General features: G+C 40.4%; 1 protein-coding gene across 2 annotated transcripts in view; it reads left to right on the plus strand.

Moving 5' to 3' along the window:
• Window positions 1–26,086, plus strand: part of MME (membrane metalloendopeptidase) — a 92,228-nt gene that overhangs the window by 19,838 nt on the left and 46,304 nt on the right. For both annotated transcript variants that reach the window (XM_054579836.1, XM_054579843.1), the window contains exons 4-8: window positions 13,667–13,828; window positions 14,780–14,860; window positions 14,947–15,042; window positions 15,159–15,277; window positions 17,373–17,438. In XM_054579836.1, the coding sequence (XP_054435811.1) occupies window positions 13,667–13,828; window positions 14,780–14,860; window positions 14,947–15,042; window positions 15,159–15,277; window positions 17,373–17,438 (524 nt within the window). The remainder of the gene's footprint in view (window positions 1–13,666; window positions 13,829–14,779; window positions 14,861–14,946; window positions 15,043–15,158; window positions 15,278–17,372; window positions 17,439–26,086) is intronic.

Genomic DNA, 26,086 nt, shown 5'->3' on the forward strand with positions numbered 1-26,086 from the left:
TAATTATATCATTCAAGTGGGTAAAAGCAATCAGCGAGAGGAGATTTTGGCCTCATAAGTTATATAAATGTCTAACCACTATGTTGTACACCGGAAACTAATATAATACTGAATATCAACTAAAATTGAAAAAATTAAAAATTTTTTTTTTAGGAAAAAAGAAATGTTAGAAGGCCACCTGTCTGGCATATTATTGTGGACCTCCATTGATAGAATTAGAATTACTAATGAATTCATTTTTTATCTTTTCACTAGCCTAGATAAAAACTCAAAAGTGAATCAGTGAGCTCTTTCCTTGAGGCAAACTGTTTGTTAGACATTTCTTAGAAGCAAGATCTTCCTTAAAAATTAAAAAAAAAAAAAAAAGGAAAACCCCAACCAGGATTGTTACATTTCGGATATCAAATGTCTTCATAAAGAACTCTTCAATCCAGAGGAATCTGACAGTAGCAGTGAAGCTAATAAAAGCAGAGGGCTGGTTCACAGCATGAACCAGGTGACTGGGGAGTCAAACTGAAGTCAGTTAGGAGGAAGCCAATAGCAAGCAGTGGGTCTTGATTGTTTAAGGCAAAAAACAAGCAAGCCAACTATAACATGGTGGATATGGCTCAGGCCATAACTTTTACGTAGTTTCTTTTGTTAATCAAGGCTTTCCTGAACTTCAAAGGAATTCTTATTTAAAGAACTCCCAAATCCTTAAAGACCTGTGCTTTAAGATATGCTTCAGGATCCTGCACGGACTTAGAAAAACTTTGAGAAAGAAAGCTTTTGTTTAATCCTTTGGCTTAATTTCCTGGTGTAATTAAATTAGCTGAATAAAATTAGGATGTTTTTGACACTTCTGCCAGGCTCAAACCAAAATGAGTTCATTGTCCTGAAATACATGTATATGGCAAGCAATGATATCACTAACTTAGAAGCTAAGGAGCGAAATATTAATAATTGTATTTGTTCAGGGAAGTAAGTTAATTATATGTGAGTGGATTAAATAAAGGAAACATTATAAAAAGGTCATTAACTGAAAAGAAAATGTCTCAACGTGCTGTATATAATGTTCTTAGCAAGGATATGACAATATGTTGAGAAGAAATGACACAAGTGAAACTGAAAGCCGCCTTAAACACAGAGTCATGCAAATGTGAATCTTTTAAAAGAGAACATCAGATAGCAGCAATAAGTGTTATGAAACTTTACATGTTATATTTCAACTACGGTAATACAATTAAAACAAAGAAAAGAAGCGGGGTGATTTGAGGCGTTGACAGGCTGGTTGAGGTCCACGCAAGACCCCTCCTGCAGGATCAGCTCATCGCAGGCCCTGCCACCCACTAAGGCCAAGGTCAGCAGCTCTGGCTCCAGGTCCAGTCAGTGCCCACGCCTTATAAGCTGCCTCTGACCTCAGCTCTAGTAAGTGGGTTCCTCCCTTGTATCTTGGGATCTCACTTCTGACTCATTCCCCTCTTCTAGAAACTGAGCTTCTGCTCTCGCATATTCTGGGACTAGAATTCAACTTAGCTCTTAACCTCATCACGTTTTGCCAGGCCCTGAAGAACTTTCTTGCATCACCACACATTGTCTGCTGGTTACAGCTTCTTCAGCACAGCCACCTGCTGGTCCTCATCCTATGTAGCTTCTTTCCATGGCTCTCAGATGGAAGTCCCCTCTGTTTCTGATCCCTTGAGGCTATCTCATTAAGATTCGGTCTATTTGGACTGGCTCAGACTGCTTCTACCTGAGCCCAGTTTATAATGACAAACATTTTGTATGCAAGAAAAATGTTTCTTTATTTATGAAGGAATGAACAGTTCACTAATTTTGCATGCCAACAAAGAAAGCCAAGGATCCTGCTTTTTCCTCAACCATCAGTCATCACACATATTAATTTTAAAAACTTAGGAGGCAGGAATCAATTATCTTGTTTTGTTTAATAAAATAAAATCTAATCATGTGAGAAAGTTCAAAACTTTTCAGATATTTCCTATCTAACTTTAAGGAAGCAATAAAAGTCATTTTAAAATTCAAGTGTAGCAACAGGAAAAAGAAACCAGTATCAACATATTTTAAGATTCTGATATAGACCATGTGTGGTTTTTAAAGCTTTTAAGTAACAGATGGTGATCATTTACTATAAGAATATTTTACTTAACTGAGAATAAAGGATTCTTTTGGAACGTCCATTATGGACCCGTCATTGTGCAAAGTGTTAGAATTAGAATCCTTGCTTTGGGTGGAGGGTTACAATTATCATTGCTTTTATAGTCGATGGGTTACCTGGAAATATTTGAGTTATTTCTCAGAAATTGCACATCTAATACTGATAATTCATTGCATTTTGATGGACTGAGGCCCCCTCTCTCACCTAACCATGTGGTCATACAAATGATGCCGTGATGTATGAACCTTACAGAAGAGGCTGGCAGCAGCTAAACATGTGCAATCCACAAGAACTCTGTCTGGGTTCTTGGGAAGAACTAGCCTGAGCTTTTTTCCCAGAAAGCTTAAGGTGACTTGACAGGCTGTGTGTTCAAGAGGTAACTTAGAACTTTGCGACCAGCCATAAAGATAGATTAACAATAAAGAAGAGCTGTTCTCATGAAACAGCCATGATGAGGACTTCTAGGACATGCGGGCTGTTTCCTTCACCCTCAGCAAGAGTGAGTCCTCTTTCCCATGATCAGAACCCTCCACTTCACTAGTTGAGGTGACAAAGGCCAAACCCCTGCTTACTGGTTCCCACATGTCTGCTTCCGCCAATCAAAGACAGGCAGGCCTTCTCCTGGGGCACTGAGTTCTTGAGAACATAGCCCTTCATCCTTCACCCACCCTACATGCTTTCTTCAGAGCATGGCCTACGTCTGCACACCCAGCCACTCTACACTCCAGTCTTCTTTCGGTTGCCTCTGTTGTCAAGGCCATCACCCACCTTCTCAGCCTAGAACGCAGCTTAGTATCTGACTCAAGTATTTGTTGAATAAATGCACAAACAGAAGGAAGGGAGAGAGGGAGGGAGGGAGGGAGGGAGGGAAGGAAGGCAGGCTCTTTGTCTTTTCCACCTTTGCCTAACTAATTCCTCCTTTTATTTCCAGTACACTCTGACCGCTGCACACAGAACTCACATCTCACCTGTTAGTTTCCGATGTCTAGGTTTGCACACCATGAATATGTATTGACTGTCTCTGTCTTATTCACCATCCTGTTTCCAGCAAATAGCAAGGTGCATGGCACATAGCAAGGTGTCAGTAAATATTGAATAAATGAATATTTTACTCATTTTTTATATTTATTCTCAGGTTCCTTATCTTGAAGTTGCAAAACCATCGTTATCAAAGCGAAGTGATTTGTTAGGGCACCTGGCACACAAATACAGCAGCAAAGAAGCATTTTCAGTCTGGCTTTGTTCCGTTTATGTAAGGCAGATTTCTCAGTTCTGTACTTCTCCGTCAGGCTCCTAAGTTTAGCCCTTTTCTCTCTGATCTATCGCCTTTGCTAGAAGTCAATTGTTCCCTCCTCAGTTTAATTTACCTTGTGAATTCTACCTACTTAAGCTAGAAGTAGGTCAGCAAAGAAACCGGGTTTTATATGTTTTTCTTTCCCACTATTTTCCTGCTTTGGGGATTATTTTCAACAGATCTCCTACTTAGGTGAGCATTTCCAGCTCTCTAGCACTAAAATATCTACCAGTCTGGCTCTTCTTTTCCATCCCCAGTTCTTTCAGCGCTTCTCCCTTCTCAGTGACTCATTTCTGCTCCTCTTGACTGAAGCCCCCAGGCTCTCCTCTTGGATTCAAGAGGGAGAAGCAACACTCTTTAACAAAGTGTTCCCTCTCTTCCACCATCCTCGTCTAAAGCTCTGCCATCGCTGGTTGCTTCATGCGTAGCATGCTCGTTTACATTCCTGGTCATCTCGCACATACCAGCATAAGCTCATTTATAGAAGCCCACTGCAAATGACTCCTTCCCTCCAGGTGACATATAAAATAGGAGCTTTACATGTCGGCGGAATACTGGGTACCTTTGGGAGTTGAAAATGTGAACGGAGTATAACAACCTTTCACATTGATACAGTTGCATTGGAGGAGTTCCTGTGCACTGTGAGAGAAACAGTCTTTTTTCTAGAGGAAAACCTGCAAGCTCTGAGGACAGGGATTTTACATCTGTTTGCTCACCATGATGTATTCAGTTCTGAATAGCATTGGACAGAGAGGGGTACTCAAAAATATTTGTCGCAAAGAAATGAAGTTTCGGTCTTTTTGTGCCCAAAAGGAAAAACTCTTTTTGGAGGAGGCAAATGATTTTGCATAATCCTCTGGGCTTTCTATAATAGAAAAGAACTATTTATTCATTGAAAAACATAAACATGTGGAACCAGGTACTACCTTGTGTCAACTAAGTGCTTAGTTTATCATTAGGTACTAAATGCAATAGTGCTCACTAGGCAAGAGCCTGTTTTACGATGTTGACTTCATTTTAGGCAGCATTCTAAAAGCACCCCTGGCCTGCTTATGCTCCTGCTGGAATCTTTTGGCCCCACTCCGCAGCCACAACTGATGCAAAGGCAGAAGGAAGAGTTGAGTTACTCTAAATAATTACATCTTCCTGAGGTCAACGTGATTAGCCTTGTTCAATAACATCATCCAAAATAACAAGATGTTTAACGGGAGAGACATAGACATGTCGTCTCATTGCACCCTCTGCAGACGCATCCGCCAGTGTCCAGGGAGCTGGGGATCTACCTGAGAGAGTTACTCAAGAAGCAGTGTAGCCTTTTCCTAACCTATATATTTTCTTTAAAAACCTTGATTATTCATTAACATTATAATCAACACACAGCCCTTATAACTAATTTTAAGTGATACATTGCATTTAAATTGCAGTTTAACTTCTAATAGCTTTTTGCTAGCAAAGATTCTTTTAGGATTCAAAATGCAAATTGAACCTGAAAAAGAGAAATTATTTTTAGACTTATGGCACTTCAACTTAACTGTAACGCAGTTTCGGGGCTTTCATTTATTAGCGGAATATGTTTTTGGTTGGGGAAGTTGGAGGAATCCCTACTGGAAAAATGTTAACTGTTATCTCTTGTCTGTGAGGCATTCATTTAAACAGGCTATGAGACAAGGCTGAAGAATTTCACTAGTTTGGGGAAAACCAACTAAGGATCATTATTGTGGGTCCATTAGACTTGGGATTTCTGTGATTATCTCAAGAAGTTCTGAGACTGCAGGGTCAAATGAGGTAAAAAAAAGAAATTCATGTAGCTATATTCATGTTATGGAGCAATTAAAATTTTAATTGGGCATCAAAAAATACAGTGGTGTTCTGTATAATTTAATTTGGATTCTCACCTTCTTGTTGTTATTTGGAGTTATGGCAGAATGACATGGTAGAAAAAACATCAGCTTAAGATTAGACCTGGACACAATCTAAATTCATATTGGTGACCTTGGGCATGTCAATATTCTGTACCTACATTTGCTTTAAGTAGAGGGAATATGTCCTACTTTATAGAGCAGTTACAAGAAGGAAAAAGAATTAAAACCAGCATCATAGCTAAGAGCACAGATTCTGGTCACCAGGCTGTCCAGATTTGTTACTTTATAACCATGTGAGCACAGGTTCAGATTCCTTGTCCTCAATTTCTACATCTCTAAAATGGTCACAAAAATATAGTCCCCATATAGAGTTAAATGTTAAAGAATTTAGAAAATTGCCACTCATGATAACATATGTCATCTACTGACTTCATCATTATTATCATTATTACATAAGTTTCTTTGGCTGAACCCAAATGGAAAATCATCTAGTTAACATTATACATGTAAATCTGATCATTTATCTGCAAATCTGATAGTGAATGGATTCTTTGTTAACTATTTGTTGGCTTGTGCCTGTGCGAGTGTGCCTACACATTTAAGGTAAATTGGACGCATGTATGTAAGAAATTTAATTATAAACAATTTCTCAAGCTGGAACACACAAAAAATAGTTCTCCTTTGTTGAGATTTGAAGCTCTATGGAATAAATTCATTGTGTGCTTAAAAACGTCCCTCAGATTTACTTGTGTAAATCCACAGACAGTTTGTGAACACTTGTATGGTGATGGCTTTTCTTGGTGATGACAAATTAGACAGGTCTAAGACTGACCTTGCCTTAGCAGAAAGTTAACCAGAGGTTGACAGAGAATGAATCAAATCAGCTCACAGTCCAGATTACGTTCAGCGTCAGGTATTGCCCCACCCCACCTCCAACCCTTCCTTCAGCTGAGATTTCACAGAAACATCGGGGCAGGAGGATGTCATTTGAAAGTGAGGAGTGGATTGTGGAAGAATCCAGAACGCTTGTAAAGAAAACCATTTGGTTTTTATTAGCACTGGTCTGTGTGCTTGCTAATTTTCAGTCATTTTCTCTTTAGGAATGGTCCCCCAGATTCTAGTTTCCCCACATTGCTGCCTTTTGAATGGATTCCTTTGTGACCCATCGTGATTACATTGCATTTTCTTTGTGTTCTTTCAGAATGTTCTGACTTTACCTTAATTCTGGTTGGGGGACGGTGGGAGGAGGGTGCAGCAGGGATATGAGGTCAGCAATACTTTCAGAATGTTGTCCAAGGAGGTTTTTAAATTATCAAAAATTGCCTAGTAAGAAATATCAGGTTTAGTGCCTACTAATAAAGCAAACATTTAGGAGAGAAGATTGGGTTGGAAATGGTGTCCTAAGGTCTTCGCAAGAAGATTTGCTCTGGTGCCTCAACATTTATCTGACCTCTCCTAGACACTTCCAGAACAGCCATAAGCCAGACTGATTATAGTGATTTTAAGAGAGTGGAATGAAAATGTTGTGTGGTTGGGGTCAAAAAGCCAAGGGCTTGAAGAGAACAAGCTGAAAACAGTTTTGCTCATATACCATTCCCTAAAGCTTACTTCGATGCAGAGCAAGAATAGTCAGTGAAGAAATTCTGCCCTGGACCCAGATATATGGTACATGTGCAAACCGATTTAATGTGTTTGACACTAAAATATATTGTGGCCAGGAGTTTCTAAAATCAGTAGACATTCACAAAGAAATTATTTGCATCCCATTTCCACTTAACTTTGTTGCCTGTTTTGTACATTTCCTTGGATATTTCAAAAAGCCTCAAACCAAAAAAAGGATAAAAGTATAAATGATCTTAATTAGTTGTGAATTTGCTATTTTCTACTTTGCCTCCTGGCTAAAATTACATGGGATCCCAGATTCAGTATTTGCAGCGTAGACATGATCAGATTCATGAAAGATCTGAGTTGCCATGCACACATGTGTACCCGACCACGGTCCAGCATGAGGACTGCGAACATGGGTCCTTCCCCGGGCCAATTTTGTGTCACATTTTTATGCTTTTTGTCATTTCCCTGCTTAAAATGGCCCCAAGCATAGTGCCGAAGTGATGTCTGATGTCCCTAAGCGCAGGATGGCTGTGTTGTGCCTTACAGAGAAAAGACAGTGTTAGGTAAGCTTTGTTTAGGTATCACTTGTAGTGCTATATGTTGTAAGTTCAATGTTAATTAATTAATGATATATATTAAATAAGGTGTCTTTAAATTAAACGGAAACACACATAAAACATCATTATGTATTGAGCAACTGATGAAAGTGTGTGATCAAAAGCTCACCTTGTGGGGATCTAACCTTGTGCTTCCCCAGTGATTTAGTATTTGCTAATTTGTGTTAGTAGTGACTTCAGAACAAAATTCCAGTGAATAATGAGAATTGTTCATATTTGTTTTGTAATTCCCATGAATTACATTACATTCTCACTGGAAGGCATCAGTGACCTATCAAGGAGGGGCCAACATTAAATAACATTAGACCCACCAAAAAAAAGGGCTACAGCACAAAGCTTTATGCTTTCAAGGTTATTTGTTGCTGTATCAATCATATTTATTTCAGGTTTCCTTTATTTTACTAACAATTTCCCCAGGAGCTCTTCACACATGCAGAACTTTCTAAACACACATACACATGCATGCGCAGGAAAAGAGAACCCTCCCCCAGGGAATTTACACATACAAGCATTGAAATATTTGTTGTATACCTGTATGTACACACAGAGCTGGGGAGAACCTCTGAGACTGGAAATCTACTTTTGTAAGAAGATTTTACCCATTTAGGGCAGGAAAAGACCTAAGAAGGAGGCTGACAACTCCGACATTACATCTGGAGTGTAGGTAGGGAACCTGTGTATGAAGTGCATCTTGGGATGGCAAGACGAAGTGGCTCTCCTCTGTGCCACATGGCCGGCACTAAAGAATTATATAGAATGGCAGGATGGGTGGGGTACCAGTACATGACCTGGGCCAGATAAGGAGAAACTGCCTCACATGCTTGCCTGGTGCCGGGCAAGGGCCTGACCCAGGAACCAGCACCCTGTGAGACCCAGGGGAAGGGTTGATCAGACTGTCTCTGAGGCCATTTATGGAAAACGGTCTTTGTTTTGGCCCAAATCTAGCTTTGGGGTCCAGCAGTGGTCATGCCATGGAACAGTGTCTCCTTCACAGTATGGTACCCAAAATCCCATCTTCAGTTAACATACTATTGATGTGATTGGAAAGCCATATACAGAGAGATAGGAAGGAGGAGAACCTTGTAGCATGAGAGGCATTGATTTGCAGACTAAGGATTGTCTCCCCTTGCGGTAGGCATGCAGCGGGTTCCAGAGTAGCTGGAATTCCACTCTGTCTAAAAATGTCCTGGCAGCTGGTAGAGGCATCGTGCCTCAAGTCTATTGCCCATGAGGCCGAGGAGCCTCTTGAGATAGACAGAGCTCATCTTCAAGGAACAAAAAGTCAAACTCAACAGAAATGGTCCTTGAATAAAGTCTTGATAATCAGAGAAGAGAAGAGATTCTGAATATAGTGCAGTGTTTGCTATAGTAATCTGCCCCCAAACCAGAGATATATGTTTTTCATAGATATATGAAAGTTTTACCTAAAGGAAGAACTTTAGGGCTTCTCTTTGGCTTATCTGAATTGCCAGCATCTCTATTCTTGCTTCGGAGCCATCGTTCAGTTAAATTTGGGTGACTTGAACACAAGCACTGCAACGCCCGGACAGTGAATCTGGTAACCGAGGCGGCCCCTCCGTGGCTGACGGGCGCGGAGCGTGTGCAGCACAGACGTGTTGGACTAAGGGATGACCTGGGAGCAATGGAGCAGGGTGGTGCCAGATTTCATCCTGCTCCTCAGAACAGTGTGCAAGTTAAAACTTATGACCTGTTTATTCCTGGAATTTTCCATCTCATATTTAAGGACGATGGTTGGTTGACTGCAGATAACTGAAACCATGGAAAGCAAAACCGTAGGCGAGGGAGACTCCTGTGCAGCTAAAACGTGGTGATCCTCAGGGGTTCAGAACAGGTCTGCCCGATTCCAGCAACCCAAGCATTCCCCAGCCCCCGCGGCACCCCTCATGCAGCCCACATGGTAGACCCTTGGTAATGAATACAGTAATTAATAACTTCCCAGATACAGGCTGAGCTTGTTTTTAAATCCCCATAGTCAAGTAAGTTGGGAGAATGTTACAAGAAGATTAGTTTGGAAAATAATGGTGTGTCACTTGTTATCAGCCTAGAACATTCAGAATTGTCAATCATAAGAAATAAGCTCATTATTAATAGAGGATTACTTTTCTTGTCTTTCTGTGACTATTTTCTTAAGTTAAAAATAAACTTTTCTTATTGTGAAAGCAGTACATGTTCATCTAATACAAATTAGAAAATAAAGATAAGCAAATAATACAAAATTAAACACACTCATCATCCTTCCACTCAGATATAACTGTTATAAATGCCCTGTAGGCTTTCTGGGCTTTTATACATATTTTAAAAAATCATGATATACTCTCTCTTTCACCCTACAAACATCTGGTCAACAGCACTCTACATCAATACGTTTACTACACCCATTTTTATATCTACTTATTAAGGGGAATAATTTTGTTTTTAAACCACATTTATTTACTCAGAAGCCACAGACTCACAGATAAGGAAACATCTGAAGAGCCCAGGTGTGGCTACGTAGAGAGGTTGAGCAATTCAAAACAAAGTGCAAAATATAAAAACAATTACAACCAGTTTGACAGTTGTGCGTCTGTTTCCTATGGCCCTTCTACTCTCAAGTCTACCGCTGACTTCAAAGAAAAGTCAGCACAGAGGAGGTCCGGAGGATAAGGTGCAAAACCAGAATCAGACCCACGATAAGAGATTAAAGGAAGGTTGATCAAAGACCCAGCATAAAAGTGCTAGCCCAGGACTCGCCTTGGCCCATGGCCTCAAAATATTCATCAGAACAGAGAGCTCCCTTTGAAGTGATTGGAAGCACCCCTGGCCAGATGAGCTCTCTGGTCGAAGGGAAATTTAAAAAGGGGGCACAGGAAGGAGTTTGCAAAGTTGCCTCTTCCTATCTGTTGTCTGCATATCCCTCACAAATTGTTTGAGTGCTGCTGCTTTGATTTGTTGTCCAGATGCAAGTAGTTTAACTGTGCTGGGTGTAGAGTGAGGAATTCAGCCACGGAAGAGAAGGATCTTTTTTTCCTTGCGGAAGATGCAACAACAACAGATCCGCAGTGGCTGCTCCTCCTTTTTGTTGAGGGTGTTTAAAAGGGCATGGGATATTTCCAAGACGGACTTGTTCATCCTACTCATTCATTGCTTGTTCCCTGCTCTCCCAACTGGGAGTTTATTGCTGTTTGAGGTGTTGGGACACAAACTATTCATTCCCCCAGAGAAGGAAAGAAAATTAGAAGTGCTTCCAAAGTGGCAGGAGCCTTTATGACATTCAGGTTAAATTTGTAAAAATGTTTTGAAAGACAAGAGTTACATAAAATTGGTTAAAATGTATGTTTAGAATACATCTTTAGTTAGCACTTCTTTGAGTCTCCAATTTCCTGGTTTTTTCACTTTACATGATCATCTTCTATATATTTAGGATCTTTATTTTTCACTTCCCCATCATCATATCTTCATTTTCTTCCAAGTTCAAGGGAGTTACTTTTTCTCTCCACCTTTTGTAGACCAATTTCCTAATCTTTTCCTGAGGTTTCAAGTTAAAATTTCTACTGACAGGGCTGGATGGAGCAGGCTGTTTTTCTCAGTGAGCGAACCAGGATGTGCACTTCCTCCTTTACCGGCACCACGGCCCAGGGTGGGAGACCTTGGCTCTCCAGCAGCAAATAGTCAACCTGACACGAGCTTTGTAAGGACTGTCCGTCAGGAAGAAGGAGGACTTGACCTGGGCCTTGAAAATGCCTGAGATTTCTAAATGTGAAAAAAATAAAGAAAGGCTATTGCAGTAGAAGTTGAGATAACATGGTCAAAGGTGCAGAGGCAGAAACCAGTAAGGTGTTTCCCAGCAGAGACGCAGTACATTCATTTAATTGGGGCAGCGGGCCCATGTGAGAAAGGAGCGACAAAGGAGCCTCACTGGATCCGTTAGGGCTAGTGGACACTGTGGAGTCTGGATTTGATTACGAATGGAAAAGGATTATGTTGAAATCCTGGGAGTGGAAAATGGCTTGCTGACTTGTTCTGAGTTCATCTCATGGGGACACAGGATGGGTGGAGTGGAGAGAGGCCGGGGGCCTCTCTGAATTGGAAGGAGGGGAAGGGCTCTGAAGAGCCTGAAATGAGAAGGGGTCTGATGTGCAGGAGCCAGGGAGGGAAAGGTGGACAAGGAAGGAGTTACAGGACTCAGAGGGTGACTCAGGAATGCTATCACATAAACACACATGCACGCCTTCCACTGAGGTGCTGGATGGTGGGAATATGAGGTTAGGATGCGTTCATAGTCAGAACGGTTATGAAGACAGACAGACAAGGTATTCACAATGAGAAACCCAAAGTAGCTTCATCTGAGGATTAAGGACTGAGTGAGGCCATGAGCTCTAAGAGAAAGAAAAATTCCCTGAAGTTTGAGGTAATGGAAGCTTCAAGGAAGACGTGAGACAGCTGAACCTTGGATAGTGGGTAGAATTTGGGGAGAATGGGTGGAGGAGTTAAGAGGGGAAGGCAGGTGGGGGCGAAGCAAAGGCACAGGGGAGGGAAACACAGGTGTCCGTGACACATGGAGCCAGGCCACCTGGTTGGAGCAGGAGTTTGTATAAAACTCAGAGAGGGAAAAGGGGAAGGTGGAGACTTTTGATTGGTCTAGTGAAGAGTTAAGAGACCAAGGTAAGGAGTTGCAGTTTAACTTAGACAATGGCAAGCCACTGACACATTTTGGCAAGGGAGTGGCTGGTGCAAAAGGGTATTTTGGGAAGTTCAGCCTGCAAAAGATGTGTGGAATGTATAAATATAGGGAGACTGGACGAGCATGGCGACCGGTTGGGTGACTCTAGACAAAAGAGAATGAAGATGTAAACTAGGTTAACATTGATCATGGAAAGATTATAGAAGAGAGACAAAGGTGTTACCAATAGACCCAAGGGCAAGGGAGTAATAGAGTTTTACCCAAGGTTTCAAACCTGGGAGGCCATGAAAACAATTGTCCTGTATATTAACATATGAAAGTCCAGGGAGAACTGGTCTGGAGACAGCCCACGGAGATGGAGCCTGAGGCAGCCAAGCAAAGGGGCCCAGGAGGTAGTTAGAAGCGGGGGCTTGAGGCTCAGCTGGAAAACAGATTAGCAACTCCAAGGTGAAAAATTCCACACAGCCATTGTGTGAGGTTTTAATTAAATAATTTATTTAGTCAGTGAAGGATTTTCAAAATCTCACTTGAGAACCTACACCCTCTTGATACAGATGAATTCTCAATCGCACTTTTGTTTTTCTTGTGAAACAGTTCACCTTGTCTGAGAATGAACGTGGGGAGAGCAGGGGACAGGGTTTTCTCACTATTCCAGGTGTAGGAATTGTGGGCATTGGGCATCCTGTACATAATATTCTTCCCTTTGGTGGTAATAATTCATATTTTATGCATCTTTCTATCAACTGCAGCACCTAGCACAGCCAGCGTTTTGTACATTGCAAGCACTCAGTGTTGGTTGATTTGCATTTTCATTGCAGTTCTCAAAGATAAAAGAGTGGACATAAGAAAAACTAACAAGAGTACAGCCAATTTTATAATGACAGAGTCTATATAAACATGCAAATATGATGTCAAATTTGAATTGCAAAAATTTTGTAAGCAAGGTTCAAGAAGTAATAAATGGAGCTTCAGATCTGTACTAAAATGACAAAAACCCATTAACAATCCCTCATCCCTTGGAGCTTGAGAGACATTCAAAAGTCACAACACCTTGAAGAGCAGAGTTGGCAGCTCAACTTGTCAGAATGAAGAGTGACCTTGTGTTAACCCCAACCCAGGACGTCCAAACAGATTTTATATATATCTGAGGTAGGAACTACCAAGAACATAAGTGACAAGTTACTTGGGGAGAGGGTGAGGTGGAGAATGGAAGGCCCCAGACCTTTCAGGAATAAAACCAACCTACTCTAGTAAAGGAGGACTATGCATAGTTAATATCCATCATTCCACCCTGAATTGACAGTTACAGGTAAGAAAAAGAAGCGTCAGGCCAGTTGACTTGCTCTTAAAGCAGAAGCAGCATGCTTCCCTCCCCCACCCCCCACCTTCCAAACTACTTAAGAAATACGCCCGTTGTTTTCTCTCGTCCTTGGTCTGGTTTTTCAGCTGCTCGACTCATCCAAAACATGGACACCACTGCTGAGCCGTGTTCAGACTTTTTCAAATACGCCTGTGGAGGCTGGTTGAAGCGCAACATCATCCCTGAGACCAGCTCCCGTTACAGTAACTTTGACATTTTAAGAGATGAACTAGAAGTCGTTTTGAAAGGTTAGTGAAGTTTGTGTCTATGCATCAAAGGTCTCTTAATGTATCTGTTTTTTGAGATACAACTCTTGGCTATTGTGGGTAACATTGCACAGGATGAGAGTCAGTAACCCCGCCAAATTTTGTGGACCACCGTCTAGTTGTATTGAGGCTGGTAGACACTGAATTAGAGATATTGGCATCTCTTTGCATTCCTGCTTTCATTTGTAGGTATAGAAACAGTAAGTCCTATTATCCCTGAAGATAGCAGTTTTATGCTGTTATATAAAAAAAATATTGAATGATTTCCACTAAACACTACCTCCCTGATCTTCCCACCCCGGGCCTATGTTAAAGTCGCTCTAAGATATTACTAAGACTTGTCTTCCCAGAGTGGTGTATTTTTTCTAACCCAGCTAAAACACTCTCCCTGGGAATTTGAGAAAGCCGTGTCTAGTCCCCTACTATCCTCCATCTTTTGTTCTCCTCATCTAGAAGTTACTTTGTAGAAAACAAGTTTTGCTATTTTCTAACATCCAAACAAGTAGAACAGTTCATTCAGTTTGGAGCATGAACAGTACCATCACACAAAGAATTATTTTTCAGCCATCAAGAGGAGTATCATATTAAATTCCAAATTCCTCTGTATTGTTATTTGTTTCCTTTTTAATCTCAATTCGAAACCACAGTAACTTATCTGTGGCAGAGCAGTACACATCACTGTTCAAAAAAAAAAAAAGATGATCTAGTCAAAAACACTTTCATGTAACTTGGCTGATGAAACTAACTCCCAGTTCTGCACTAAGAAAGATGATTAGGTAAGGGGTTTGATTTTTCCTGTAAGGTTTTGGCATGGGAAGGGAGGGAACGTACATACAAAGAAGCAAGTTTGTTACTGAACCTGTGTTGAAAATATTAATTACAGCTGCAAATGAGCTATTATATTAACGCATTTTCTTAAATGCACCATTTCAGATGTCCTCCAGGAACCCAAACCTGAAGATATAGTAGCAGTGCAGAAAGCAAAAACATTGTACAGGTCTTGTATAAATGAATGTAAGTGTCCCTCATTATATTTCACTCAGAGTGCGCTAAAACATGCGTAGACTTCTTAATACATTTATATTCATTGCTTTCAAAAGCTGCTATTGATAGCAGAGGTGGAGCGCCTCTACTCCAAGTGTTACCAGATATATACGACTGGCCAGTAGCCTCAGAAAACTGGGAGCAAACACATGGTAAGGCAGTTTTCCATCTTTAAAAAAAAAAATTTCCAATAAAATCTATGTCATTATATGGTATCATATTATGCACTAAAGCTTCTAAAGATGTACTTCACGTTTCATTGCTTTAGGTACTTCTTGGACAGCTGAGAAAGCTATTGCACAACTGAATTCTAAATATGGGAAAAAAGTCATTATTAATTTTTTTGTTGGCACTGATGATAAGAACTCTGTGAGCCATATAATTCACGTAAGTTTGTGTGGCCATCAGCCAAAGTTACCTTTAAATTGTAATACAACTTCCACACACATTGTTTTTACTGATATTTAGAAATAATGCACAGTCTCATTTGAATTGAATGGGCAAGGTGGCAATAAATTAATGCTATGTCCCTGGTATCTAGATTCTCAATTTTGAAAATATTTACTTAATGCTGTATTTTAGACATTCATCTCTCTTTTATGCTTCCTTTATTTTAGATACCTCTCCTCTCATAAAATAAATAAAAAATGAAAGACATCAGACCCTTCCTATTTAGAAAAAGCACTTCATTTCTTTGTATGTTCCTGAAAGGAGAACTGTCTGGTTTACATAGTAAGGCAGCCTGGAAACCAGAAATTCATAATTGTTTCCAAAGAGAACATAGAAAAGGGATATTACAACACAGTTTTGGTTCTTGCTAAAGAATGTCAGTACTTGTTTCTCAATTAAGGTAAATAAGATGCCATTCTTATCAAATGGCTTTGTTAGATTTTTTTCTTTAATGTAAGCCATTCATTTAGGTTTATCTAAGCTGTCGCCTAAAACGAGATTTATACTTAGGGAGTATGTTTGGCACAGACTGAAAAATTTAGAAAGCTCTTATTCACTCCCCTGTAAAAGAAACTAAACCAAAAGTTGCAGGTCACAGAATCACATTTACGTCACTATTGCATAAATCTTCATGGTCATTTATTTAAATTAAGAAAGACATTTAACCCAGCTCTCTTCTACAGTGGACCCCCTTCCTCCCTTGCTAATTTCTCTCCCCAGGCTCTCAAGTGCTAGCATCCTGCATGGTCATCATGAGGGGATGGTTTTTTAAGGAAGGTCAGGAGGTTGGAAAAGGAGCAGAGCACTTCTTGTGGTGATGCCTTCTCTCTTTTCCATGCCAGTCCTCTGCGTGATGTTTCCTTTGTGCTGACCTGGTACTTCCTGCTAGGATTCTCACTTTCATAAATGAGAATAAATGCTCTCGTTGGGCCCTGTACTCATCTTTTTTTTCTTCAATGGCTCAAAATATTTCATTATTAAATAATAAACCAAGAAATATTTATCCATGATTGACTATATCAAACTGCTTGGTTAAACATCAAAGACATTTTACTTAAGTTTCCCCAGTAGTCCTGACCGGTGTGGCCCAGGAGGTTGGGTGTCACCCAGCAAAGCAAAAGGTCGCCTGTTCGACTCCCAGTCAGGGCACATGCCAGGGTTGTGGGTTCATCCCCTGGTCAGGGCATGAACAAGCAGCAAATGATTGATGTTTCTCTTTCACACTGATGTTTCTCTCCCTCCCTTCCCCTCTTTCTAAAAATAAATAAATAAAACCTTTAAAAAAAAGAAGTTTCCCCTGTACCCACCTTCTTACTAGGCAGTGACTAGGAAGCAATCTCACAGAGCTGTGAGCGTGTCCAGGTAGCCCTCACTGGGTATGGAGGTGAACTAGACACTGCAGAGCAGACCTGAGGTTCGCCTGGCACACCCTCAGCTAGCAGCAAGGTCTGCTGAAGTCCAGAGCAGGGCAGCTTTGGAGAGAACCATGGAGGTGACTCCTCCATCCCTCTAGGTTAGAGGACCTCAAAAAATCTCTAGCAAGATTGCACTATCTAAAAATTCTATAGTTACCATAGAGGTTTTCCACCTTTTATTTTCATTCCATCCCAGTTATGGGTGTGAGTAGAAGAGAATGTCCCCCATGGGTGCATATTATAGAATCTCAGGAGCGGACTGTCTTATAAATGTGTAATTTAGAACCTCCTCAGTCCTAGATTCTCACACGTTTTTGTTCACCTGCACCTTCTGTTCTGCATTAAAATCCTTCCCAGTATATGTCCTGCTCAAGTTTTCTTTGGTTTTTCTCAAATATCTGCGGCACAGTCTCCCAGATCATGTAACTACCCATTGGTTTAATACTTTGAAGTATTGTGAAAACCATTTCCTAATTATGTATCCACTCAGTGTGTGATTGTTACCCTTATAAACAGCGAGAATACTGGGACTTTGGCTCACATGTAGACAGGCATGCTGGTATTTTGTAAACTGTTCTATATCAACTGATTTATTTTCTTTTGTATATTTTTCATAGATTGACCAGCCTCGACTTGGCCTCCCCTCCAGAGACTATTATGTATGCACTGGAATATATAAAGAGGTAAAAAAAACAACAAAAAAAAACCCTAACAAAATAAAACTACAGAATCATCTGGTGTAAAGTTAAATTAATTAAAAAGAGTTATGACCAAATATATGTTCTTTATGTTCATTACTCTGGACAGATACTTAAAATCACATGCAATAATGAGCTCCCTTTGATAAAATGAATATTCTCAGCAAAATGAACAAAGATATTTCTAAGAAACAAGAAAACTTGAAATTCTTTATTTGCATCTTGAGTTTTCATGTCTATGACCCATTTTGAAAAGTCCATTTTAAATGCTTTATTCCCCTATAAATTGGATCATTTGAAAAATGAACAGATTAGCCATGGTCCAGGGCAATAGCGGTGAGGACTGACAAGTGATCCAGTGTGAGACGCCTCGCACTCTGCAGCGCCCAGCCAGGCCCTTTGGATTTGGCTTTCAGAGGACTACCTAGAGCATGAGGTTCAGACAGACCTTCCTAGCCACCTTCTGACTTTCCCATTGGCCAGCTGGCCCGGGGCGTCCTGCCCCGCAGAACTGCTGGATGGTCTGGAGCGCTTCCTGCTATCCCCCAGGCCTCCCTACCTTCCTCAGGCCGATGTTTGCATGCTCTTACTTATTGACGTGAAGGAACAACAGAAAACAACTTGGCAACGTGATATATTATTAGATATTTTGGGAAGGTGTTGGTTCTAAAAATGTTGCCTTCATACGTAAGGTAAGTTTACCTTTGATGATCATAATGGATCACAGTATAGTGGTATGGCTGAAATCAGCCCCTAGTTAAAATTATTAGCTAAATATGTTTATGCTGAGCACGTATTCTGTATAATTAAGTTTAAATAACATGGAATAAATTCACTGCAAAATAATTTTTTTGACTGGCTCCACAATAGTGAAGTGAAGATAAGGATATGTTATGAAAGGTCACAATAGCACAATCAAGTGGATGTGGGATTTGAGTTCTTTGCAATCTAGTTACTGTGTGGGTTGTGACTATTGGCTTTATAAGCTGTCCAGCTGCTTCCTATTGCAGAGTTGAGGGTGATTGAGGGATTTTGGCTCCTAATACTAGACTTTTAACATCATCTATTGGAATGTTTTTCATATTTAGAATTATGCCCTAAAAACAAATCAGGTTTTTTTCAATCCTAGAAATATACATTTTTTTTTTTTATTTTAACATTTCTGCTATCTGACAGTTGGTGTATACATTTGTTGATGTGAAAAACAAATTTTTCAAATTTTTTGAAAAGTTTTTCAAAAAAGCTGTTGTTAAGATGATGGTATATTTGTACATTTTACATTCAATGCTAGCTCATAATTGAGAACAGGTTACAAATTGGCAATCATAGGCTTGAGTCTGATGTAAAGGCAGTTTTGTTTAACCTGCAGTTTTTTGTTTGTTTTTAAATTTGGGATAGTTTCCAATATTATAAAATGTTGGAAGATTTCACTTAAGAACCCAGATTTCTTGCTAAATTAGTCGAATGGGGACTCCTAGGCCTGCATTGCCATGTGGCAGCCGCAGGCCAAGCTGCGTTGTATTGCCCCCTTTAGGTTGTTCCCTAGGTTTGAGCAGTTCTCATCAATGTGATTCATTGATTTATGTTCACTTCCTGGTCCCTGAGGCATTTGAGTTTGTAAATTAGTTGGGTCCTGGCTAAGCTTCAGTAACAAAGAGACCTGCAAATACTAGAGCTCAAACAAGAGACAAGTTTATTTCTATTTCCTGCTATAGTCCAAAGGTAGGCAGGAAGTCCAGACGAGGTAGGAAGCTCTATTCCATGAGAATGACCAATACCACAGCTTTCTTTGATGTTTGACCTTAAAAGTGTTTTATCTGAGTCTAATTGGTCAAAGTTAGTTCACCAGTCCCGTATTCACATCTCAGGCCACAGGAAAAAGAAAGAGGGAAATTGGTAGACAAACCATTTCTTTTTATGTAAGTGATGAAGAAGTTGTATACATTTCATTGGTTAGAACATTGCCATGTGGCCACAACTAAATTTCAAGGAGACTGGGAAATATAGTCTTAAGCTGGATGGTCATGTATAGGCTTTGTTAAAATTCAGCTTCGGGGAGGAAGGTTCCATTAGCAAAAGAAGAAGGGGAGCTTGAATGCCAACAACACTTAGCAATCTCTGCCACAGTTTGCATCCACTGGTCAGGGAAATACTGTATTTGCAGTCAAATAACAGAGTAGGGATCAGCAATATATTGTGTTTATAGAGTTTATTGTCCCTGAACACTCAGCAAAACAGTAAGAGAACCTGAGGTGGAACTTTTGTCCTTGTTCCTTCCACTACACCTTTCCAACTTCATTAAGAGTAGTCCTTCATACTAGTAGAATTTTTTAGATGAGAAAGTAATTTTGAGAACTCAGAACCACTTACAACTTTGGAAGTTATTATCAGTCAAATTATGTGGCATCCGATGATAGACTAGCAAACACACAGTACTTGCTGCCATGACTCCCTTCCATAACTATGGCTATTTGGTCACCACACTGTTTCCTGCTGACCTCAGACCACACAATACAATACTTCTCAACCCAGTGCTCCAAGTTCCAAGCAACCTCCTTCCAGCTGAAGACAGTTGGCATATGAGAAAAAATCTAATTGTCATCCTGCAAATTAGTACTTGCTAGAATATTTCTGTACCCTTTCCCTCTTTTAAAACCCCTTCTTTTGTGGAGCATTGGCGGAAGGAGGAGTGAATTTGTTTAGGCATGGGGAAAAAATCCAATTTTGTCCTTATTTCCCTCATGATATTTGCTACTCTCGCACAGTCATTACCACCTGAGATTCCTCACGTAGTTTTCTCTGCATCCCCAACCAGCTTTCAAATTAAAGCTAATCCTAGTTTGTCAGCTACCTTCTTACTACCTTAAGTATATTCTTCTGTTTTATTGCTTCACAGGAAAAAAAATGGTGAAAAGTTTAGAGTGACAAAATAATATCTAGTGGAGAAGTTATGTGATAGAGAAGTTAAAAAGCTGGAAGAAATCTTAATATCATTGTATCAGTGTATTTTTGGTCTCCATTGATTTTCTCACTAGTTTTTATGTGTATTGTCACCTTTGCCTGGAACATTTCACACGCACACACATGCCACCTGTCCTGCTCTCTTCCTCTTCTCCTTACGCTTTAAATCTAAGTTTAAATTTTGCTTCCTCCTGGAACCTTTTTTGCAGCCTCCTGGAACCTTTTTTGCAGCCTTTCTTGGAACGTTTGACTAGATACCTGTATGTTCCTATAGTACATGCATTTCTGTATACTTTTTTAGTTAATGTCATTTTTCTTCCTAGAAAACTATAAACTTAGCGGGAACAGTGTCACATCTCACTCATCCTTTGCTTTATTCCCTGTGCCCAGCTCAGTTTCTGGCTCTTAGTAATTATCAAATAAATATTGTGGAATCGGTGGATGAATGGTTGAGGGGGAAGATGGCAGGGAAAAGAGAAGAACCCAGTTTTAACAATGTTAGGGGTCCCTACTTGTTCTCACCTTGATTCTTGAGCAGCGTGAGCTCTAGTGAATCCATAGCTAAGAGAATACACTTCCTGAGCATCTGATAAACAATGTATCCTTTTTCTTCTTTTCAATCTCTGCAACAATCAGTTTGCCTGAAATATTTACATTCAGTGAGTCTCATACTTTTGCAGTCCACATTATCTTATTGAAAATAACCAGGAGGCGATTTGAAAACTGACATGAAGTCACCATCATTTTTCTTTTCTTTTTCTTTTTCTTTTTTTTTTTTCTTTTTTTTACCAAGAAAGGTGCTCTCTTTGACTAGAGAAGCCTGGTCCTTTGCCTTCTGGGCAATGATTTTAATACTGTAGTGTCAAGTGTGGTTCTGCACATGTGCCTCAGGAACTGGAGGTGAGAGAGGGACACACCCTCTCTTTGATCAAAAGCACCTTAATCTGTCCCGACTGGTGTGGCTCATTTGGTTGGGTGTCATCCCACAAAGCAAAAGGTTGCCAGTTCAATTCCTGGTCAGGGCACAGGCCAGGGTTGCCTACTCAGGGCATGTGCGAGAGGCAACTGATTGAAGTTTCTCTCTCACATCGATGTTTCTCTCCGTCTCTTTCTCCTTTCCTCCTCCCTCTCTAAAAATGAATAAATAAAATCTTTTTTTTAAAGCACCCAAACCACAGGTCTCTGATAAAATCATTCCCTAGGCTCGTTTCCCCAGATTCTTTCTGACCCCTCCTTCTGGGGTATACAACTCCTCCAGGGGATCACCTTCTGCAGCGTCACTGTAGGGCTCCAGGTGAGGGGGGGACCCCGTCCTACAGAGTCCCCCTGGGTTGCTGCAGATGAAAAAATAAACAGTTGTTCCAGACACTCTCGGTCTGCCAAGAAAAGGCGGTGGCGATTCCCTCTAGTGGAGAATGCCCCTATCCCTTCTCTTGAAGTGGCTTTTATTGAGAACGATATGCAAGGGGTATACAGCGTGCATGCAAAGCTCATCAATCAAATGTCAAAAGGCTATGTTTACAGAAAACAGATAGAGATCATAGGAAACAATTGAAGGAACACAGAGATTTGCCTCGCGTCAGGGTCTGGTAGACAGGGCGGTACCCATTCGGCCCTGAATCCTGGGACACTGATCATATTTTATGCTCAGACCCCAAACATCAGCACTCGTTAACTTGAGAGCATTTTTAGCAAAGTAAGTTTCTTAGGATTTAATGCATTCCTTTTCCAGGCCTAATTGCTGATCCAGTTTAGGGCTGAACCTGCCTTTAATATTGTTTCACTGACCCCGCTCAGACAGGTGGAGCAGAGCAGACAAGAAATAAGGAGACTTCTTTCAGATAGAATAAGGACTCCAGCCATGACAAAGCCGAAAAGTGAGGGTCTTTTGCCCTGTCTCCGTGTCCCCCAAGTCCTTCCCTGATGGCCCCCATGTGACTGTGCCCGTTGTAGGTTGCCTCTGTCATCAAAGGGTCTTACCTGTCATTGACTAACCAGCCATCCTCTGGGGCCAAGCAGGGTGATGCGAGGGAGGCAGGGACACAGCCCCTGCCAGAGAGACAGGTTTTAACTCCTCAGTGGCCTATTTTCCCAAGGCCTCCTTGCTCAGCTCCAGCCTTGGGACCCTCTCGCCTGTCGGCAAGGCTACAGACCCAGAAACCAGGCTGGACAGTTCCCAACAATCTTCCATAATTCTGAAACTTCATGTGAACAAGAAAGCCCATTCCACTTTACAGGAGCATTTTTTCACTTCTGGTATCTTAGGAATGAAATTTTTGTGTTGTGATGTAGCATTAAAATACCTTGTTTTGTGACACCACTAAAAAATGAAAATAGATAATGCATTTTTTTTCAAGAACTGTATTGCACCTTCTTCCTTTAAGACAAAACCTACTTTATTCTTGTTAAAAGGCCTTTCAAACTTATTATGTGCTTTTATTCTGGTAATTCTAAATGTTATATTTTGAGAAATGCATGTTGTATTCCTCTGGTTATTGTTCTAAACTTAAATACCTCAGTTCCTTTTTGTTGTCAGTACTTACCTCTCACTTAAAGAGAGGGAACATGCCCTAAGGCAATAGAAACCTAAAGATTTATAGTCTTATATTTTTTATATGACAGAATTGAATGTTTTCTTTAATAATTAAGTTTACTTGGGCACAGACTTTAAGAGCTAAATGTGACATTAGAGGATTTAGTCTAGCCTCTCATTTTACAAATGAAGGAACAAAGGCCCAAAGAAGTAAAAGGACTTGCTCAAAAGTCATAAATTAGAAGACCCTGTGCAAGCTAGAAACATTAATTGTAAGTAGTAGAAGCCTACTCTAATTAGCTTAAATTTTGTAAAAAATGCCCTTGTTTGTCTCACTTAACTGTAAGTTCTAGGGATGGATCAGGCATGGGTGGTTCGAGGGATTCAGCTGAGTCATCTCACCTTTTTTCATTCTCAAGGTTCTGTTTTCTTTTGTGTTGGCTTCCTTCTCTATCTTCATGTGGCATCAAAGATAAACATTGGTAGTTTCACAATCCAGAAAAAAGAAACTCCATCTCTCCTAATGTTTGTCAGTTTCTAAGAAAAGGACCCTCATTGGCCTGTTTGAGACATCTGCTCTTCCTTCAAACAACCACTGTGTCCAAGAAACTGGGTTCTCTGGTTAACTAGTTGGTAGTGCCAATGCCTCTTTATGACCCAGGAAGGAAGACCTTTTGATTGGCAGTTCTACTAACAGGAAACAAAATAGAGAGATGTTATAAGATAGAGGAGAAATAACTACTACAGCCCAATTTGCTATTTTCTTGTCTCTTGGTTTTCAATCTAGCTTTCCTTACAGATGGTGCTATTTCTATAAAACACCTGAGAACAAATCTCATTTAAAAGTCTTTATTAAGCCAGCTCATGTGCATGACACAAGTTCCCAAACAAGACTATAAGAACACTGTCTTATTCCAGGGATTTATAATCTAATATTATTAACTCGGTGTTGTGTAGGCCAAGTACATGTATTAGGCAGAAGACGATGTGGACATCTGTGTGAATACTGTACGAATGCATACACTAAAAAATTGGCATGTCTTACCGGTTTGGATTTATCTGTGTGGCTCTTGTAGTCCGAAGCTTCCTTTCCCAGGAAATAACTAAAACTTCCTAAATGTCATGGCAGAGGACCTAGTCTCAAAATAGGTTCATCAGCAAGCCCCTCATGCTGGATCACTCTTGTTAAAGAGATAAAACCTGATTTCTGAGGTACCCTGATTATCTAAAGATGACTTGATGACACACTGCTACCTTAAAGGATATACCTTAAAGGATGTAAGTAGTGAGATATGAAACAGTTCTATCCCTTACAAAGGTATAAATTTCTATGCTAGAGAAATAACATGAAACATACGCATTGCCCATAAAAAATAAGCAGACATTCATGAAATTTTAAAGTGAAACCAGTCGACTACCTCACGTGAAACAGTACTTGTATATTGATTCACTGAAAGGAATGATGACAATAATTTTCTTGAAAAATCACCCACCTTCTGAATAATCTCTGAACTCCGTGTTGGGGGTGAATTGGAATTGGACTCAAAGCTTCCCTTTTTTTAACCTCTTTGGCTCATTAAGCCTGTTATCTTGTCTTCCTTCACAGGGAAATCTGTAGGCTAGGAATCCAAAATGTTGAGTGTAAGTGAGTTATAGATATATTGTACTATTGTACGTATGCTCCATGTTTGTTGGAGAAGGTAGAATAAGACAAGATAGTGGTTTCCCCGCCTAAAGACCACCTTGCGTGGGCCAACGATGGGCTCTGTGTGGCCATACCTAATTTATGCATCCACACTCCAAGAAAGCCCATCGAGATTTATTTCACTTGTGTACACATAGCAAAATATCTATGTGAGCAGATCATTTCTGGGCTAAAAGAAACACTGGGTCCAGCAGATGAGAGCCCAAGGAGGTGAGGCCGGGGTAAGAGAGTAAAAGCTGTGGGATATAATGCCGTGGAGCCTGGCAGGGGAAAGGCGTGCAGAGCCGGGAAGATATTTAGAGCTCTTTGGAAAACTGGGGGCTCACAAAAAGTGAAAATATTTTCGAGTGAAGCTAATAGATGTGCACCCTGGCCCGGATGATCAGAGGCCAGAACGGGATGACCAGGCGTATTCTTCAAGCTGGACCTACTCAGGAAGGAGCACAAGCTGAGGTCTGCGGTCCTGTAGGTGAGCAGGTACACGCCAGAACTGAGTTAAACCCAGGGGGGATTTTGTTTGCTCACTTACCCAAAATGCAGGCTGAAAGACACTGCTCTGGGCTTGGGTTGAAAATAATAGTCTAATGCCATAAGAAATGAGTAAGACTTAATATACCTAAAAATTAACTTCATTTTTAAAAATTTAACACGTATCCACTGAGCTTCTATTACGTGGCAGTTACTTTTCCATGCATTAGGAATGTCAGAGAAATAAGGCAGAAAAGGTCCTTGTGCATATAGGACTCATGTTCTAATGGGAAATGATAGACTAAAAAAACAGGTAAGTTATTTAAGGAAATAAGATAAATGGAGATAGTTTTATGAAGGAAATGAAACAAGGTATATACTACAAGATGAATGACTAAGGTAGGAGTATGTGGATAATTTAGATATAATCTTATTTGATTTAAAAAAATCACTCTGACTGCTTGGTTGACTTGAGAAAACAGATCCCCCAGGGGAAACTGCTGACCTCACTTTGCCCTTTCTGAGCACCAGGTGACTAATAGTCAGGAAGTTTCACGCAGTCCAAGTATGTGTGTTAACAAAACATAAAGGAGCTTTTTAGTTTGGGACTTAGTGACTATGACAAGAGACTATTTTGAGATTGACTGAACCACGTTTGTAAAAAAGAACTACATACAACTTCAAAAACACAGGCAACAAGGCTTAGAAATTGCACAGTAATTTCTCATATGAATCTGCAGGTTCTCCAAACAGTCCCCATGACGGTCCACAGTGAATCCTTTGCACTCCTGTGTTTCTCCATCTCTGTGTCCTCTGTGAGTTCCTCCAGTAAACTTCCTGTGTAACACTCTTAAATATCCCCCAGCATCAGCCTCTAGGAATAGCAGAGTTCGGGACATTTCAGTCACGTCGTGCTTCGTGTTATGTTGGTTTTCTTCCTGAAAGGTAGAAGGCAGAAAATTGGTA

This window comes from Pteronotus mesoamericanus, unplaced genomic scaffold (genome assembly GCF_021234165.1).
Source record: "Pteronotus mesoamericanus isolate MK-2021 breed Mesoamerican mustached bat unplaced genomic scaffold, CSHL_Meso_final contig_116, whole genome shotgun sequence".
NCBI lineage: Eukaryota > Metazoa > Chordata > Mammalia > Chiroptera > Mormoopidae > Pteronotus > Pteronotus mesoamericanus.